This window comes from Capricornis sumatraensis, chromosome 7 (assembly GCF_032405125.1).
Source record: "Capricornis sumatraensis isolate serow.1 chromosome 7, serow.2, whole genome shotgun sequence".
NCBI classification, from domain to species: Eukaryota; Metazoa; Chordata; class Mammalia; order Artiodactyla; family Bovidae; genus Capricornis; species Capricornis sumatraensis.
The window spans coordinates 100,053,469-100,074,058 of NC_091075.1; the positions used below are offsets into that span (position 1 = coordinate 100,053,469).

Below are 20,590 nucleotides of genomic sequence, written 5' to 3' on the forward strand. Positions count from 1 at the left end.
GAAACTAGGGGTGTGTGAGAAAGAGGTGTGCGAGATGAAAAGTCATGCAGTGGGCGGCCCATGGAGGGTGTTTTTCGTGCCCTGCAGAGCAAGCAACGTGGTAGGTGAGGGGAGTCACTGATTGGCTTTATGCAGTGTAATAATATGATCAAGCTTGCATTTCAGCAGGACCACTCTGGGGGAGCTGTGGAGAATGACTGGACGGCAAGTAGAGAGAGCTAAGACTGGAGGCAAGAAGAGCTATTAGGACACCGTGTTAAGAATCTGGTCAGTTGATGAGGAGGATCTGAAGCAAGACACAGGTACAGATTCCGAAAAAGAAGTATTAGAGAGGAGATGATAAAGCCAGAGAAACGCAAAGAGAAGCACCAATAGGATTTGATGCTCGACTGAACATGAAGGAGGAGAAATAAAAAGGACAGGATTCCTCTGGGGGTCTCTGGATTGGGTATTCAGGTAAAACACAATGCCACTTACTGAGTGCCAAATCATACTGTGTTTATTACCATTTTTGTGAAATGGGGATAATGATGCCTCTCTTACAATATTTTCATGGTGACTGAAGTTTAGAACTGTTTCTGGCATGTTGTAAAGAATCCATAAATATTAGTCATCATCAACATTATTATCTTATCAATCATTTTGGGGATGGGACTGAAGAAATAGGAGTAAGCTCAATAAGGAAAAAAAAAGTCTTGTTTTGGACACCCAAGTGAAACTGTCCAATAGGTTGTTAAATATACATATAGACCTGGAACCCAGCAAAGGTTTAGTCTGGAGAAAATAACTTTTAAATATATATATATATATATTTGGCTGTATCAGGTCTTAGTTGCAGCATGTGAACTCTTAATGACAGTTCAGTCACTCAGTCATGTCCGACTCTTTGCGACCCCATGAACCACAGCACGCCAGGCTTCCCTGTCCATCACCAGCTCCCAGATACCCAAACTCATGTCCATTGAGTCAGTGATGCCATCCAACCATCTCATCCTCTGTCGTCCCCTTCTCCTCCTGCCTTGGATCTTTCCCAGCATCAAGGTCTTTTCAAATGAGTATGTGGGATCTATTTCCCTGACCAGGGATCACACCCAGGCCCCCTGCATTGGGAGCGTGGAGTCTTACCCACTGGAGCACCAGGGACGCCCCTGAAGAGAGTAACTTAGTTGTAGTTTGAGTTAGGAAAATCCCAGCAGTAGAAGCAGTCACCCAGGGAAGGTAAGAATGAGGCTCAGAACAGACTTCCAGTGAACGGCTATCTATGAGACTGGCAAAGAAAGGGAAGCCAGTGTGGACCGAGGACAGAAGAGAGATGGGGAAGAAGGAGCAGAGTGTGGGAGCACAACCTCGAACACTACAGAAAGGCTGGGGAGGATGGGATTGAGGAGTCCACTGCAAAGAGGCCATCACTGACCTTTGCCAAGGTCTTTTCAGTGAGTGATGGGAACTGTCCTTACACAGAGGTGCGTTTAAGATAAGGAGGAGATGCTCGCTTAGGCAGCCCATACTAAAATTGGAATGACACAGAGAAGATTAACATGGCCGCTCCGTAAGCCTGATGTGCAAATTTGTGAAGCATTCCATATTAAAAAAAATAATAATAAGGAGGAGGAGACAGCATGGTATACCTGTATAAGTTAACTTTAAGAAGCTTGGCAATATTTAAGAAGAGAAGAACAGAGAGGTGAAATTTAGTGTGCGTCTATGGATTTGAATGTGAAGGATTTGAATATATTCAAATTTGGGGAGAGGGAAAGATAATGAAAGGTCAGAGTTCAAATGTATGAGAAAGAGGATGCTTGATGGAGCTATTTTCCTAGGGCTGGGGGAAGGTTAGACAGGGTGGGATCAGGTGATCAGCTGGTTGGCCTAACTTTGAACAGAGGGACAATTTCTTCCTGGAGACTGGAAGGAAATGGGGCTTCCTAGGTGGTGTAGTGATAAGGATTTCGCCTACAATGCAGAAGGCCTGGGTTCAATCCCTGGGTCGGGAAGGTCCCCTGGAGAAGGAAATGGCAACCCACTTCAGTATTCTTGCCTGGAGAATCCCAAAGACAGAGGAGCCTGGAGGGCTACAGTCTATGGGGTCGCAAAGAGTCAGACATGACTGAAGCGCCTTAGCACACGGGCACGGAAGGAAACGAGAATGAAGGTAGACTGAGCTTGCTGAAGGAGCCGCTATAGTGAGGCAGGGTGCACTGATGGCTGGGCTGGCTCCAAAGGGAAGGTCAGATCACCTGCCAGCCAAGCAGAGTGGGAATTTGGTGCAAAGTTGGAGAAAAGTGATGAAAGATCCCAAGATCTGTTGAGCAGAATGAGAAAGGAAGCTGACCGAGGACCTTAAAAAGGTTGCTGAGCCAAATTAAGGGCCCAATGTAGAATGGATGCCATGAGCTTGTCATGGCATCAGTCCGCACAGTCACAGTGATGCAGCCTCACTGACAGGACCTCCAGATTGAAGTGGGGTGGGGGCTTAAGAGGGGGACAGGAGACCCAGGTACCTGAGTCAGAAGTTTGTAAGGAGTCCAGGCTGCTGGGAGGGGAAGGAAATGTGATCAGAAGGAAGCTAAGAATTCACAGGTAGCAGAGGAAGCAAAGGCTGAGGTTTTAAAGAAGTTGAAAGGTAGATTTCTGTTTGTTAGGGAATGAGAATAGGGAATTCCTCCGCAGTCCAGTGATTAAGACTTCACACTTCCAATGCATGGGTTCAAGCCCTGGTCGAGGAACTAAGATCCCCCATGTTGCACGGTGCAGCCAAAAAGAGAAAAAGAAATGAGAATAAAGGAAGCAGCGGCCATTGTGCACCAGGAGTGGGATTTGGAACTTCAGACCAACAGAGGTAGAAGAGTTGCCATTGATTAACTCCAAGGGGAGGCACAGGATTCTAGAGGAGGGGCAGTGGCTGCAGCTGACGAGGCTGATGGATCAAGACGGCACCTCCACAGGGGACTGAAGTCCCACAGGGTGGCATCCAGGTTTAACTGGAGAAGATGGTGAGTCAGGTGCCCAAGGGTCAGGGGGACGCTTCTGAAACCAGGACAGAAAACAGCTCTCAAATATCATTGAGTGGCTACAAGATTATATATTTTATTGTTGTTGTTCAGTTGCTAAGTCATGTCCGATTCTTTGTGACCCCATGTACTGCAGCACGCCAGGCTTCCCTGTCCTTCATCAACTCCTGAACCTTGCTCAAACTCATGTCCATTGAGTCAGTGATGCCATCCAACCATCTTATCCTCTGTCGTCCCCTCCTCTTTCTGCCTTCAATCTTACCCAGGGTCTTTTCCAATGAATTGGCTTTTTGCATCAGGTGGTCAAAGTATTAGAGCTTCAACATCAGTCCCTCCAATGAATATTCAGGGTTGATTTCCTTTAGGATGGAGTGGTTGGATCTCCTTGCAGTCAAAGGGATTCTCAAGAGTCTTCTCCAGCACCACAATTCAAAAGCATCAATTCTCAGCGCTCAGCCTTCTTTATGGTCCAGCTCTCACATCCATACATGACCACTGGAAAAAACAGCTCTGAGAGATACTGGAAGAAAACCGTCATAGCCAGGGGCCAAGGCTCTGGCCAGTAGTATGTGCCTTGGATTAGAAGTTGCTTCAGGGAGAGAGAAAGAAGACAGAAGATGAAAGTGTTGGATGGTAACACTACCTATAGGAACCGTGAGTGAGACTTGCTGGTGAGGTATGTAGTCTGGCGTGGTCAGGAGGGCTTCACGGAGGGGGTAGCAGCCAACAAGGCCCTGAAAGATAGAATGACCTGGTAGCAACCCCCAGTTGGAAAACTGTGCAAGGATCGGCTCAGAGACTGGAGTGAGCCTGGCAAAGGATTGACTATCTATCTAAGGTTGTATTCCTCTAAAGTGTAAATACAAAATTAAAAAAAAAAATGGCATCAAAATATTTGACTGTGGACACAGCAGGGGAAGAAGAAGGTGGGATGGATTGAGGGTAACGCTGACATGTGTACACTGCCATGCGCAAAATAGTTAACTAGTGGGAAACTACTTTAGGGCACCGGGAGCTCAGCTCAGTGCTCTGTGATGACCTGGAGGGGTGGGAGGGAGACTTAGGAGGGAGGGGATATGAGTTCACTTACAGCTGATTCAGGGCTTCCCCGGGGGCTCAGACAGTAAAGAATCTGCCTGTAATGCAGGAGACCTGGGCTCAATCCCTGGGGTGGGAAAATCCCCTGGAGGAGGGTATGGCAACCCACTTGAGTATCCCCTGGACAATCCTGGAGAATCCCACAGTCCTGGAGAATCCCCATGGACAGAGGAACCTGGCAGGCTATAGCCCATGGGGTTGCAAAGAGTCGGACACAACTGAGTGACTAAGCACAGCACAGCACATAGCTGATTCATGTTGTTGTGTAGCAGAGACTAACATAACATTGTAAAGCAATTATATTCCAATTCAAAAGATGTTTGTGGAGGGAAAGCAGTTCTTTGGTGGTTCAGCAGTTGGGACTCTGCACTTTCACTGACAAGGGCACAAGCTCAATTCCTGGCTTGTGGATTTACATGCCTATGGTTTTCTTAAGTAAACCTATATTTTGGCGACAGGAACTACAGTGTTGAGAAAATGATCCAGGTTTGGCATCTGAAAACTGGTTTTGAGTTTGACCTCACCACTCTGAACTAGCCATTCTGAGTACTCTGGTGGTTTGGATGACGGTGGTCTCTTAACTCTTCAGTTTCATCCTACGTAATGTAAGAATAAGAATATAAGAATAAGATAGCTCCATGCTGGGAATGCTCTCTGTGCAGTTTACCTAATGCTCTAACTTCTTTTTTTTTTTCACGTGCAAAATGGAGACATCCCCTTTCCTCACTGGACTAGAGCTCAGGACGGGGTTTGATACCTCGTAAGTGCTGGATATCTGATGGTTTTTTAATCAGGCCAGAGAGATAGGCTCCATGCAGTTACAAAACCTGCCTGGCGAGGAAGCCATGGTGCTTCTGGGAGCCCCAGACTGGGTGAGGTGGAGGAGTTCAGGAATCGCTCAACCCTAAGCGAACTATGAAATAAAATCTCCTGCTCTCCTTTATCAGAGGTAATCATTTAGAGCAACTCCTCCAGCTCAGGAAGGAATGGGCTCTGGATGAAGGGGGTGGGGGGAGGGGCGTGAGGAGAAAGCCTGCCTCTCAGGTGAGGTGTGCATGGACAGAAATTTCAAACGTAACCCTCTTTCTGCTCTTAGGATGAGAAAACCACTCAGAGGCTTTAGATGAGAGTGATTTCAGAGGAGCATAAAGTTGGGAAGTTACCCTCTAAGATTATGGGAAGATTGGTTTTCAGATACAGCAACACCACGGTGGATAGAAAATGCATCTTCTCAGCTTTCTCCATTCACAGGAGGGTTGGCATTCCTGCTTCTGTACTAAATGGGTTGGAAAATTTTTCCCATTAAGATTTTATACATTGGCAGACAGATTTTTATCCACTGAGCCACCAGGGAAGCCCAGGAAGGGGCTTTTTTTTTTTTTTTTTTTTTTTAACAAAACCCCCCTGCCTTAGTGCTTCAGGCACTTCCCCTCCCTTTCCTGACCACTCTTCAGAGAACGCTGCAATTTGGCAGCAGGAAACTGGCCTTGGAAATAGCCCATGAAGGCCCTTAGTTCCTAATTCATAGATCAGAGGGGGTCCACTTAACGAAAAACCACTGAGGATTGAAACCAACCCAAACCCGACTCTGATGTTACCTGTCAGTGACATCCTGCCTCGACCATCTTTCCAAGTTGTCTTCAGGTTGACTCAGTGAACAGACCTTCATTAGGCATCTGTCTATTTAGTCTCCTCCAGAAGCAAGCACTGAGCTCAGTCAGCTCCAGGACTCACTGCCCAGTAGGGGAGGCAAAGAGGAATCAAATGATCACTACAAGAAGTGTATGCCACAATGTATATGGAATCTAGAAAAATGGTCAGGAAATGCTACTGATGAGCCGATTTGCAGGGCAGGAATAGAGACATGGAGAACGGACTCTGGACACATAGGGGGAAGGAGGGAGGGAACGCAATGAGGGATTAGCACTGAAACATATACGCTACACCATATGTGAACTAGATTGCTAATGGGAAGCGGCTGTGTAACACAGGCTTTGCTCCACGCTGTACTCTGTGACAACCTAGAGGGGTGGTGTGGAGAGGTATTGTTTTATGGCAGAAGCCAACACAATATTGTCCAATTATCCTCCAATTAAAAAAATAAAAGGAATGTATGCCGCAGACTCTAACAAATGCTATGGAGGAATCATCCTTTTTATGACCCAGCCACGACACGTGAAGTTTGTTAATATTCCACCACGTCCCCCTGTGACCAACATCTGGCTCAAAACAAGGTCCATAAACCAAACACACTCCTCCCCTATCTGTCTCTTTCCCAGCCCCTAAATGCCAGCTCTCTGAAACAAAAGAACAATCCCGTTTGTTGTGGCAGAAGAAAGACAGCATTGAGCTTTCACCCACGTCTCTTCCAGCTCTCCGGCCCCCTTCTCCCCACAACGCCCACCCCCATTTCGTTCAGGATCGTTATTTTGGTTTTCCAAGGGCAGATAAATGCAGAGAAGCTCTTATTTACTTCTCAGCATTAGCTGCTGTCATTGTTTCTGTGTCAATGACCTCTTTGTCCTCCCGCTGTTGTCAGTTACCATGGGCTGCTCTGAAGGCGAAGGCCCTGTGGTTTTCCAGCCCGGAGAGGGCATTTGTCAGTGGAGTTCAGGAATGTCAAAAGGGTGACCCAGATTTGCAGCACCAGAGGGAAAACTGGCTCATCGCGAATATCCTGTGTAGTCGAATGGGGCGTATCCTTGATGTGAGGGAACAAATGGGTTTGTAGGAAATGTTAATTGTGGGACTCACTACTTAAGGATCTCAAGGCCAAGCAAATACATCTGTCCCCAAGTCCGCAAGTCACCAACTATTTCTTAAATGCTGCCGTTCATTTCCAACAAAGGAAAGTGGTGCACTGACTTTTCTCCAGTTAGAAACTCTACAAGAGGAAAATAAGTTTCCAAATATAAATAGGCCTGAGTTGTTTTCATCCTATTTCTTCAAAGCTTCAGAGCTTATCACAAAATTTGTTTTCCATTCCTTCTGGAATGTAACATACTGATACAAAGATGCTGTGAGAAAGAGGTGGGTCACAGACTCCTAGAGTTGGAAGTGAACCTAGCACTGAAGCCTGCTAAGTTGCTTCAGTTGTGTCCGATTCTTTGTGACCCCATGGACTGTAGCCCACCAGGCTCCTCTGTCCATGGGATTCTCCAGGCAAGAATACTGGAGCGGGTTGCCATGTTCTCCTCCAGCGGATCTTCCCAACCCAGGGATCGAACCTGAGTCTCTTGCATCTCCTACATTGGCAGGGGGGTTCTTTACCACTAGTGCCACCTGGGATGACCCTTAGAGATCATCTAGTCCTACCCCCTCATTTTACAGGTGAGAAGTGGAGGGAGAAAGAAGGGAGTGGTTTGACCAACAGTAAGTGGCAGAGAAGACACTGGAACCCAGCTCCTTGACTCTGATAGGTGCTCTTCTGCACTGTCCCTCGTGAGGTTACAATTACAGCCACTGGGATACAGTGGGCTCCCTAACAGCTTTCTTTTCAAACACATCTATTTATTTATTTATTTTTGGACTACAATGTTTTGATTTACAATGCTGTGTGTTTCAGGTGTACAGCAACGTGATTCAGCTATACATATCCCCTTTTTTTTCCAGAGTCTTTTCCCAGGTAGGTTATTACAGAGTACGAGTTTAGTTCCCCATGCTATGCAATAGGCCCTTGTTATCTATATTTCCCTAACAGCTTTTTACTGTGACTCTCTGGTCTAGAACCCTGGTACCATAACTTCCCTTTTGTGATCTACAGGAGGTAATGGAGCATTTTGCCTACTCTTTTCTCCACTCTTCTCCTGAAAATGGCACCCTTTCCTTTAGGAAACCACTTCATGTGGTTCTGGTGGGTTTAACATCACTCCGCTTGGGTGAGCAGACAACCTGGGCCAGCCAATTCTGATACCCTACGTCTCTGGGCAGCAACTTGATCAGGCAGGTGGTGGGCATGAGACCCAAGCAGAGGCAACTGAAGTTGCCTGGTGATTCAAATGGAAAAGAATCTGCCTGCATTGTAGGAAACCCGGCTTCGATCCCTGGGTCAGGAAGATCCCCTGGGCAAGGGCATAGCAACCCACACCAGTATTCTTGCCTGGAGAATCTCATGGACAGAGGAGCCTGGTGGGCTACAGTCCATGGGGTCACAAAGAGTCAGATAGGACTTAGAGACTAAAACAGCAACAATCCAGAAAGCAAGTTATTTTTAGGTCACCTTTAGGAGGTGGTTGCTTTCCTTCTTTAGTACTGAAATGTTTTTAGATTTGATTCCACCATAAATTCTAATTTTCTTGGAGTGGGTAGTTCCTTTATTGGACCAAGTACAAGATGAAATTATTTTTCACCATCAGCCCAATCATATTTACTGGTCATCCTTAGTGGCGCCTTTAAATTATATACTCACTCACTACCCTTGCACTATTCAGGAAAAAAAAAAAAATCTGGACGTTTTCTCTTCTCATCAAATCTGAATCCTTTCTGATGCTGTGATAGGCTCCCTACTGATTCATTCACATTGCCTACTTGGAAGGATATCTATTTGGACATGAAGTCTCTACTGAACCGAGTAAAGGACTTCGTAAGTATTTAACGAAGTAAAGAAACAAAGTTAATGACAACACTAAGAGGCCACTCTCAGGAGCTAGGAAATGGAATAGCCTTTAAAGATATAGAAGTGATAACATGGATATACCTGAGACACAAGTTCCATTGCCTTTAACTTCATATATAATAACCAAAAATCCAACAAGCTCTTGGGTCGTTTGGAAACAGCAAAGTTTGCTCTATTTCACAAGGCTTCTCCCTCTCCTAACTGCACAGTGAGTCCACTGATACACAAAAGGTGGCTTTAGACGCTCACGGATTGGGAAATTATAAGGCACCAGCAATGAAAGCAGTCAGGCCGACCTGAAGCACAGCACGCTTCTAAGCCTGTGGAATGTCAGTCAAAAATTGAATTCAAATTCAGCAAGGTGTGCTTCACCATTAAAATAATGGCCTGAGGTATTACTGAGTAATATTTGTACAAAGTCATTTGAGGGGATTCATTAACATTGCTTGCTAAATACTTTAGCAGACCACTGGAAACATTAATCCGGGGTGCAAAAAACATGTACCACGGTTAAACCAAAGTCTATTTCCTTTTATTTGATTTTATTAGGTTTTTCAAGATCTGTCTCAACAGCTTAGAACTCACACATTCCCTATCTCCTAACGGGGAAAAGGGCTGGAAATTAAGGAATGGCACAGCCTGACCCCAGTCAGCTCAGAAGTGTACTGTTCAGCTGAGCCTGAGTAATTGGTGTCGTCACCAAAAGCCCCAAGCAGAAAAGATGCTACAGAGAGGTGTGTAGAGCAACCAGACTGTCAGGAACCTAATTTGATCAGTTTCTTTGTAATCTAGTTTGGAGCATTTATTTATTAGAGACAACAGTTGAGATTTTCCCTGCACAGACAGCGACTTTTCACTGGATAACTGGAGATGCCACCTGCCTGAGACACCTTTGGCATCTGATGAACCCCTCTCCCCCAGATGTGTCAGGGTTGATGGTTGGGAAGGCAGCCGCCCACAACAGCAGTGGAAAGACACCTGAAATATGGATGAGTGCACACATACGTGTCCACGTGCTATGTGCTGCATCTTTAGAGAAGTTTCAAATGAAGTCTCCACTACGGCTGAGCAGTCCAGGGACGGCCTTGCAGCCATTCTTACACGAACCCAGGTCCGGTTCAGGAAATGAAGAGTGTTTATGAGAAAAGCGTGAACCAGTCACCATCCCTCCCTTTCTCTTTCAGGCAGGGGTTACACGGACAGCGTACACCGGCTTGCCAGGAATCCCACTGCGTCTTTCTGTCCTCCCAGTGTAAATGGGAATTTTCTGAATCCAAAGCAATATATAGGCTTGTTGGACCCTCAACGATCAGGTGCAGAGTGGTTGTTCCCAACTTCTTTCCTGCTGCCTCACTATTCAAATGAACAACTGTCTCCATCAGCCGAGGGGCCCAAGGTACACCCACCCACCCCCCAGCCCAGAAGGCAGAGTGGAGGAGAGGAGCAGATGCAGGATGAGAGAGCACGTCCCGGAGATCTGGTCCACCTCCCAGCCAACACTCAGCCTCACACCCCTTTCCTTGTCTGCTTCCTTAAAAGGAAAGCAAACTGCTCTTTTCCTATCATCTCCTGTTATCTTCTTACTTCAGAAACTAAACAGTACTTTGGGCTCAAGTCTTACTTGCATCCGTTTATATGAAACTTCTCCAGGCTTATTAGCCATGAGGAAAAATGTCTCCATGGTGGGGGAAAAATAAATCACAATACTGTATTGAAAAAGGAGCGATAACAGCTGTTCGGATGTTGGGGCAAATAGATTTTTATACTCTTGTGAAATCTTTGCGGTTGGTCAGGCCCCCACTAGCACCTACTCCAGTTTCTCGTTTTTTGGAACATGCTTGTTTGTAAAGTCCTGCCAATTGTGCCATTGTCATGTCAAGGTCATCGGCAGCCATAACACAAATCCTAACTGTAAGGGCAAAACACCAAGACAATTACTAGAGGCCAGCTTGCTGTTCGGATGGGGTTGTGGGCTGACACCACAGTCGAGGGTCAGGTCTAGAAGTTCAACTTGCCAGTTCAGTGAGTCGTAGGGCTGACTTAGACCACCAAACTCCCAGGAGGCTGAGGGCAAGGGGGCAGATACATCACCCTACTCGTGAGGCTCCAACACTCATACATGCTGTCGAGGTCCTCCTTTTTTTAAGTTACAAAACTATGTTTATTTTTTAAAAAGGGGTTTTATGTCGTGAGCAGGGAATCCCAGCAAAGGCAATTAAGAGGCTCCTGCAAACTAATTTACTTAGGCTGCAAAATGCCTGGTAACTACTCTTGGTCCTTGAAACAGCATCTCTCTCTCCACAGGAGTCACACTCTTTACCTTCTAATTTTCCAACTCAGTTAGGTAAAATGCTTAAACAATGAAAATTATTAGTAATCTGATTCTCTTCAAAAGTCTGTGGGGACCCTTACCTTTTGTTTACCACACCGTTCTTAAGACAGGTTACAATAAAATCATTTGACAGAAAAACTGGATGAAAAAAAGGTCTGGCTTTGATTCAGGAAGCTGACAGAAGTTGAGGTTTTGAGGACTTCCCTGGAGGTCCAGTGGTTGAGACTCTGTGCTTCCCATGCAGAGGCCGTGGGTTCCATCCCTGGCTGGGGAACTAGACGTGGACATGCTGAATGGCATGGCCAAAAAAAAACATGTAAAAGTTTTCTTTCTGAACTTAAACCTCAGAGATACAAGTAACTTAAAAAAAAAAAAAAAAAAAGAAACAATTTCTAAATATGAAATGGAGACAACTCAGTCTAAAAACTCAAACAGAATATTAAAACCATTTATTAATAGAAAAAAGTTCAATGCATTCTACAGAATGAAAATGTTCAATCTTTTCTTATAGAGACTTAAAGCCAGTGATCCCACTTTTCATTGGTATTTGCTAAAATCTGTGTAGCAGCTTCTTCTAGATTTAGTTATTTGTTCAGGACCAAAGTGAAGCCAAAGACACAAAAAATAAAACTTTAAACTGTGAGTAGCTGTTAAAAAAAAAAAAAAAAAGACTACATACACATAAATAGGATTACACACTTTAATCTGATCGACATGGAGGAAGTTGGGAGGACATGAAACAAACTGAGTTTCGGCTCTGTGTTCTGTATAACCGAAGGCTCCTTTTCCAAAGAGCAAACTGAGGTTTCAAAAACCAGATTTTATCAGAATATTTTGGGAACGCATACTATGTGTAATCCAGGAAATACATTATTTGCAGGAAATAGGAAAATCATCACGGGCAATAAAAGATTAAAACAAAAGAAAGCACCAGGGTTTTGAGCAGGTCTAGTAACGTGACTACATCTGCAGAAACAACATAAATGGTTTTGACTGGCTGCTATGGAAACATGCTAATGAGAATTGGTCCATATCTTATCATCGTTTAAAACATGTTTCTTTGGGAAAATGGCGATATTGGCTGAAAGTAAAGCCGTCCTTTAGACACCCAGCTTGTTGGCCTGGGTGAGAACAACTTTGAGAACTGGCATAAAAGCAGAGGTCTCACTGAAGTTGCTAGTACTAACTATGTGGGTGTGAATAGTCAAGCCTTCTGAGTAGTTTCGGGTCTCGATGCTCCGCGCGATGTTGTGTAAACCATTGATGATTGTTGGTGAAAGCTGAAATCAAGGTGGAATAGAGAGAGAATTAAGGGAGAATCTTCCATGAGACCCGCTATAAACGTGAAACCCTGGGATTTACTAGGAGTTTGAAATACACATTATTTTAAAAAATGAATAAACTGGTGAGCATTTCTAGAAAGTTTCTCAGACCAAACAACACACAAGTTATAAAATGGAACCATGACACAATGATTTATGTAAGGAATTATTTACGAACTACACATGTATGATCAGCCAGGTATTTTCTTAGAGAAAAGCAGCCAGATCTCCTCCCTTAAATTGCAAAGTTAATGTCTTTCCCCACTTAACAGCTTTAAATCTTTATTACTTTAAAAAAAAAAATCTTTATTACTTTAGATATAGCCTCACACCTCTGAAAGTGTTTCCTTTGTACATGAAGTTAGAGAGTCTTAATCATGACATCCTAAAGTAGGGGCCCAATTTACTATAAGATCTTGTTGACAACAGAAACTCTGTACTCCTGGTCCACTTTCATCAGGAGGGCAACAGTCCTCGTTATGGACTCAATTTGCTCACTCTTAACTGCTTTTCATAGTCCTGTCATCTCTTAAAATCATAAGACCTAGAGTTGTTTTTCCTCTCCATATCATTACTTGGCTTCCACACTTTTCAGAGAAGACTTTTTTTTTTGGATCAGTCCATGGGCTACACTGTGTGCCCTTTCCACTGCTATAGATATTTTCTCTGGTTGGGGTCTCACGATAAATGGTTATTTTTATCTGATGGGACTGATATGGAGAATGGGGAAGAGGAATGCTAAAATGCAAAAGGATGAAAAACTCCAATATTTTTTTTTCTCTCCAAGTGTTTTCATTAAAAAAACAAAACAATTCTAGAGAGGCATGGAGAGGTGGCGAGACAGAGAACAGAAGACAGTGTCTGCTCCTCACTGCTGACTGTCTTCACAGGTACACACACTGACCCGCTCCACCTGTGGCTACATTTGGCGTTGCCTCTGGGTAACAGCTATTGTCAAAGAAAAGGGTCAGAGTCTTAAGACTACGAGAAAGATGACAGATTTGGTCTCTGGAAAAACAGTATCTGCTCACTCAAGGCACATATAAACATGAACAGAAGGCCGGTCACCTTAGAGCCAGTGTGGGCCAGTTTATATTGTTATAAAAAGGCTAAAACTTCTCTCTCTCACACACACATACAGCCCTATGCCCTTATCCCCAGTGACTGAAATGTAAGATTTAGACAGAGCAAAGCTAAGTCTGTAGCCGTCACAATCATTCTGCCCCCAAACACACTCCACACTACGTGCTACACACTACATACGATACCCTACACACTACATACGATATCCTATCTATGACATGCAAGTGCTCATCAGACACATATGACTAGCAACCAGGAGTAAATGTTTATCATAAACCCTTCTTTCCCCACAAACTTACCGTCTGTTCCCTAAGTTTATCATACAGAAACTCCAAACGTTTGCTGGCATCATCTAGCTTCCTCTTAGTTTGCTGCAGGAGAGAAAAAACCAGAGATGCTATATTTGAACAATAACTTTTATCCCAAGAACTTACCCCATCTCATTTCACTAAACCTTATAATCATGGTGTTGAACAGCTTTGTTTTATAAAGAAATGGCAATACCTTACACCAAGGAACTCGAACAGATGATTAGAACAGAGAACAGTTATCTATTGAGGCAGGGAGGGCCAGAGGTGTGCACAAGGGGACCCTGGCTGGATCTCAGGGGCTCTGCGACACACTTGAGGTGTGTGTGTCCAACCACACTACGTCCACAAGGAACAGTGAGAGCCACCTGGAGGCAGCAGTGGGTCATGCGCTACAGAAAAGGAAGCCGAACAGTTACTGTACATTAAATAAGACGAATATTATGGGAGCTAGAAAGCAAACATATGGGTGAACTGTGGGATCTTTTTTTAACCTCAATAATACACTCAATCACATTGGGTACATTTAATCCTATCTTATTCTGGGCCTTTAAAACACCAAAAAAAGAAAAAGGAGAAAATTATCTTCTGACATCTTAAGATTATTAAGAGGGAAGTGTTAAAAAAGAGTTCTTAAATGAGTCCTCCTACCCTTCTCCAGTACTCTAAGTATAGTGAGGGAAAACTAGTCTAAAAGTTTAAAATCATACTGTGATTAACTTAATGATCTGCATTATACCTAGAAGTGATACTACCTTTCAATATTTATTGAATGCCTACTGTGTGCCATGCTGGGGATGGTTCTGTGTCTCATGGAGCTCATATTCTATTGGGGGGAAAGGTGACTAAACAATACGCTGCATGTCAGCTGGCGACGAGCAGCACGAACAAAGTTCACGGGGTAAGGGCGTCGGCGGCGCCGGCAGTGCGAGGTGCTGGGAAGGTCTGGACGGCTCACGGGACACCTGAGCTGGCGCTGGGAACTAGTGCGCAGGAGCCCTGCCGTTCCTCGGGGAAGAGCCCCGGGCAGAAGCGGCAGGTACAAAACCTCTGATGCTGACGCCCTCTTGCTGTGTTTGAGGAAGGCACGTCCGTATGTCAGAAGAGGAGTGAGGAAAAGCTGAAGCCATCAAGGATAGCCTTATAAACCAAGCCGGGCTGTAACATGCTGTAACGTTACTTTGTGTCGTTTGGACTAAACTGAAGTGAAAATAAGAACAAAGCCACACCGTAAACAGGATTTCGAGTACTGGATTAAAATGGAATTTTATGGATTAAACTGGACTTTTGTGGACGGTTCAAAGTCCTGGGCAGTGTCAGAACTTCTTCCCCAAATACTGATGGGAATAGCCTTTCTGCCTGGTCCTGGGTCACCAGAAAGGAGGTGACAGATACTGTGACCTGGAGGAGGTGAAGCTCAGCAAAAGTGTGCTAAGCCAGGCCGTGCCCTACGTGTCCTGCCAGCTTCTATTTACACTGACTCACGCCTGAAGGAAGACTAGAGTTTTCCCATTAGGACTGCTCCACTCTGCATGATGGTGACCTCTCTGTTTAGAGGTGTGCCCAGGAGACAGTATACACCTACCTGTTTCTCAGCTTCACCTGTTCTCTGTTCCTCGCCTGGTCCTTCCATCACTTCCAGAATGCCAGGGGCTAAGGTTTATGTTAACTTTCCCCTGCCTTTGCCCTCCTGATACTGTCTGTACAGGGAACTGCTTTTCAAAAGACTAGCAGAAGGCGGCACATATTAATACTCAACGTCTGATGAAACAGCAAATCCCAGAGGCTGTGTTTTCAAGCAGACAACTGGCCAGTGACTAAACAAACACATTCGATGCTTGTTGGCAGAAACTGAAATTTCATCTTGAACAAGACTGGCTTTGTGGAATTTTTGTTGTTGCCAATACACAGACATCCTCTAATAAACTAAGTCACATCAGTCACTTTGACTATGAATATGATTCCAATATCTAAAACACTGAACTGTTAAGGACTTTGCAAAGTTAGATTGTCTATTTTTAAAAGCTTTTTTTAAAAAAAAGATGTTTTGATGTGGACCATATTAAAAGTCTTTATTGAACTTGTTATAATACTGCTTCTGTTTCACGTTCTGGTTTATTTGGCCATGAGGCATGTGCGATCTTAGCTCCCTGACCAGGGACTGAACCTGCATCCCTCGCATTGGAAGGCAAAGTCTGAACCACCAGACTGCCAGGGAAGTCCCTACTTCTAAAACCTTTAGACATACACTCTGAAAGAAACCCCAAGTCTGAGTTTCTTGTATTTTAGCATTCTGCCCTATTCTTGTGCCAGACATGGTGTCTGCTGATGAGTCAGTGCAGCTCAGGGGTTGAGAACATGAATTCTGGAGCCAGACTAGGTCTGAATGCTGGCTCTGCCTGGATTATACTGTAACTATTTTGTGCCTTAACTTCCTCATCTGTAAATAAATATGACAAACCTACCTCCATGAGGTTGGTTTAAGGATTATATAAAAACAACTGAGTATGCTTTTACATGTAAAGCAAACCATACATAAATGCTAGCTTTACCACTTTTGTAAAAACTTTCAAAATACATCTTGTAAGACTTTAAGCAATAAATATAAAAGAGCTCCATAATGGAATCTTTTAATTAAGCAAAATAAAAAACACATACAGGATCTGTGGCTGAAGAGAGGCAGCGCTGAATAAGATCCTCGAACGTGGTCTTTAGAATGAGGTGTTCATCTGGAATAGGCTTCTTGGTAATTTTTTCTGTTGGCAAAGACTGCACATGCTGGAAGAAATAATACCATTAAAATGAGCAGAAATGACCAGAAACTACCTGTATACAAAGTCCTGAATCTGTCATAAAGAGAAAACAACTAATTTATAGATAGGCCATTCAAAATCAAACAAAAAATGAATGCGTGGAATCACCTGGCATAAGCAAACAGAAAAATCAGATATTCAATAGAAGATACAGGTAGTCTTCCTACAGCTTCTATTTTCAAAAGCAGGGTCGGGTATAAAGTATTTGCTTAATCATGAAACATATGTTGATCACAACTGTATATAACTAATCAGCAAGACGACCTTGCCAGTAAGAAACAAAGAACCAGGCGTTTATAAAGCTGGCTGGTGGGGGTGACTGCTTGCTTTGCTTGTAGGCTCCTTGTTTATTCCAACAGTCTTGCATTCTTTGCTTGTTGGCTCCTTCTCGTTTATTCCAACAGTCTTGAAGGTTCGTTAACTGGTCTTTTATCAAACTGTGAGATTAAATCAAAGGTTAGGATAGAAGAGACCATGACCTAACTGAATGCATAAGAGGGATAAACAAAGAAGGAATGTGTAAGTGCTTAACATTTTGATCGATTATATTCATTCGTAGAAAATATTAGACAATTATGTATTAGGCACTGATGAATCAATACAGAAATAATCTTATCTCTCAGGGAGTTTACAGGCTAGCAGGAGGGCAAGTTTAAAAATGTCATAAATGTATGTAAAACAGCAACTGTGGTTAAGTTCACATCACTGGAACCAACAGACAATATAACTGGGATTTAACTGAGGGGAAGGCTCTTTAAGGAAGTTTTATCAGAAGGTTAAGTAGGAGTTAAACAGGGGAAAAAGTGCATTCCAGACGGAAGAACAGTACACAGGAAAGATCATGATACAGGGACTGAAAGGAGGTCAGCTTGGCTGGAGCAGAGAGACAGCAAAGAGGAGTAGGAGCTGAGAGCTTCCAGATAATATGAAAAATGTTGGTCCTTATCCTGAGAACAGTGGGATGTGGTAACATGTTAAGCAACGATGAGCTAAGACCAGAGAAGAGATGGGTCATAGCAGATGCTGGCAGACCAGTGAGAGGCTCCTGTACTGCTGAAGACTGGAGACAAAGGTAGCATGGACTAGACTGGAAACACGGAGAAGGGATGGGAGAGAGACTTTACAGTAGTATCAGCAAGATGTGGGGATAGATCTGAAAACAGGTTAAAAGAAAAAGAGTATAAAGATGCCCAGGTTTCTGGCTGGATTAAATGGAAAGGATTATGGTAGCATTAACTGAAACAAGACACACCAAAAGACAACTAGGTTTGGGAGGAAGACTATGAATTGGACTTTGGATATACTAAGCGTGAGGTGCCTCAGAAACATCCAAGCGGACAGGGAGCTGGGTATCATGGCCTGGCTGAACCACACACATCCATGGCGCTCTCCCTCTCCATGGTAACTGAAGTTCTGGTCCAGACAAGTGTAGCACGAATTCCCAGTTCCCAATACAAGTGAATGGCTTCACAAATGGCACAGACTTGTAATCATGGAAACTAACAATGCATACAAGTGTATCTTCTTGTGAAAAGAAGCAGGTCCTCCCACCTCCATCAGAACACTGGAGTTTATAATGCTACTGTTAATATCTAGGAACTCTCTTAACAGCAAAACATACTCTTGTGATAGACACAATCTTTATAAATTTGACTTCAATGAGTCAAAGACAATGACAGAAGAACTAGTTTTATATACTTGGGCAGGAATTTATTTCATCTTCTTATGGTGAACTGTGACCCAACCTCTTTATTTTTCATGAATAGATCAAGATTACCTTTTATGCCTAAGTCAGTTACATGGAAACCTGATAAGATTTTTTCATTACTGAGAGCCCTGCCAACTAGCTGCTTGTATGTGAAAAGCAAGTATGAACTGATATCTCTATCCAAAGATATGGCTATATTATTAGCTCTTAGACACACACAAGAAAAGATCGAAGTCATTATATTTTTATCTTACATTTTAAAGGAAAAAACCCTTTGGAAACAGCTTCTGCTGAGCAGCCTTGGATGCCAATATGGATTCAAGTGATCTTAAATTGTGGCTACTGATTAGATGAAACGAAATACTTCAATTGCCAAGCTACTGTTAACATATACTAGTAAATACATAAGCCCTTTCTAGAATGTTTGCATATGGCCACGTCACTGGAAAATACTGTACACGTGTGATCTTAAAAAAAAAGTTCTTTTTTACTTAAGTTGTCTAAATGAAAATCAAACCGAGATAATAATAAAGGTATAACCACAAAAGTTAACACTTTGAAGAAACACACTGAAATAGAGCCATCCCCCACTTCCACAGATTCAGTTACCTGCATGGCATTTCCAATGGGAGCCCCAGGGGCACCTTCGATATTGGGCTTTGAAAACGACGGAGGCATGCCTGGCTGACTGAGCGGCTGCTGGATGCCACAGAAGGGCTGGCCACCAGCGAGGTGTGGCCGTGGGAACGGAGCTTGGCTGGGCAGCGGTACTGGTGCTGAAGGCTGCTGCGGCAGCATCTGTGACTGGGGGTCACCCAAGGGGTTCATGATTGGCGATGTGATGGGAACAGGAGGCGTAAAGTTCTCAGGCATCTTTTAAAAGATGGACAAAAGGCACCAGGAGTAAGAAAAAAATGATATAACAACATTTCCTCAGCTTTAAATACAGGAGTTAGCCATCTGCAGCAACATGAGTGTAACTAGAGATTATCATACTGAGTGAAGTAAGTCAGAAAGAGAAAGACTAATGCCACATGATATCACTTACACGCAGACTCTAAAATATGACACAGATGAACTCATTTACAAAACAGAAACAGAATCATGGACATACAGAAGAGACTGGTGGTTACCAAGGGGCAGGGGGCTGAGCGAGGGATGGAATGGGAAGCTGGGGTGAGCAGATGTCAACTTTTACATATAGAATGGACAAATAACAGGGGCCTACTGTACAGCACAGAGAAATATATTCTGTATCTTATGATAAACCATAATGGAAAAGAACGTATGTATGTGTAACTGAATTAACTTTGCTATACAGCAGTATTTAACACAACACTGTATGTCAACTATACTTCAATTTTAAAAAATAAATAAGGGAGTTAGATCATTCTGTGGTTAAAAAATTTTTAGTAACAGTAGAATACTTTTGAAAATGGATTTTTATGCAGAATCCTAGAGTAAAACGTAAAAGTAAAGCTAATCTGTCTAAGAGGGTTGGAGACTCAAACCTGGATCTCTCAGTCTCCCCTCTGCCTTCCACACTCATCCCATAATGGGCCAGAACCAAGGCATTGTTGAAAGAGGATGGAGAATTATATTTAGCTATACTGGGATAAGAAATGCCAAAAATGTGTGTGTGTGTGTGTGTGTGTGTGTGTGTGGGTGGGTGTCAAGTGATCAGATATAATACCCTCTTCCGAGACCATTAAGTGATACCTACTTAGTGATCAATCACACCCAGAGTAGTAGACCAAGTTTCTGATTATCACTGACATAATTTGGGGGATTCTGTTCACTTAGTATCTCCCAATTTTATGTTCTGGCCTCTCATTACTCTATTTGGGGGACAGAAATCACTAGGAGTAAAGAAAAAAAACAGGAGAAAATGGCTTGGGGTAAAAGAAGGAAAGAAGAATCTTATGCTATGCTCTAAATGATGCTCAGCTAACAAGGCTATTTCTTTTCATATCATATGTGATAGACAAAAATAGTCCAAAATATAATTACGAATTCATGATTACTACTGGGACCCAAAACCAAAGTAACTCCTAAAAAAGAAATTCATTTGAGTAACCTGAAATTTTGTTTCTTACTCTTTGAAACAGATGTCGGGAATTTACATCTTGTCTTCTAAAAGGGGTTTAATTCATACCACTGTACTATTCTGTATTTTCCTTCCCTTCATGGATTAGAAGATTTAAGTTAAAATACACGTATTAAGTACAGCAGTCAGTAAGCTTTGCCTTTAAAGAACAGTGAAGTGTGGTGTGCTTCAGGTGGCTACATGATTGAGAGGA

The 20,590-nt window shown here is 43.4% G+C and overlaps 1 protein-coding gene and 1 non-coding gene across 17 annotated transcripts in view; one reads left to right on the plus strand and one right to left on the minus strand.

Moving 5' to 3' along the window:
- The first annotated feature begins 1,487 nt into the window (after positions 1 to 1,487).
- Positions 1,488 to 1,590, plus strand: LOC138082516 (U6 spliceosomal RNA). Its single transcript, XR_011145141.1, has one exon. It is a non-coding gene; the product is annotated as a U6 spliceosomal RNA (small nuclear RNA).
- A 9,928-nt stretch (positions 1,591 to 11,518) lies between these two features.
- SEC31A (SEC31 homolog A, COPII coat complex component) overlaps positions 11,519 to 20,590 on the minus strand; it is a 59,646-nt gene continuing 50,574 nt past the window's right edge. For 9 of the 16 annotated variants that reach the window (XM_068975044.1, XM_068975042.1, XM_068975043.1 and 6 more), the window contains 4 exons: positions 18,900 to 19,163; positions 16,428 to 16,547; positions 13,761 to 13,832; positions 11,520 to 12,336 (listed from right to left, as the gene is read on the minus strand). In XM_068975044.1, the coding sequence (XP_068831145.1) occupies positions 12,157 to 12,336; positions 13,761 to 13,832; positions 16,428 to 16,547; positions 18,900 to 19,163 (636 nt within the window). In that variant the 3' untranslated portion in view covers positions 11,520 to 12,156. Of the gene's footprint in view, positions 12,337 to 13,760; positions 13,833 to 16,427; positions 16,548 to 18,899; positions 19,164 to 20,590 lie in introns of those variants that run through there. The other 7 variants (XM_068975052.1, XM_068975051.1, XM_068975050.1 and 4 more) reach the window with 4 other exon arrangements.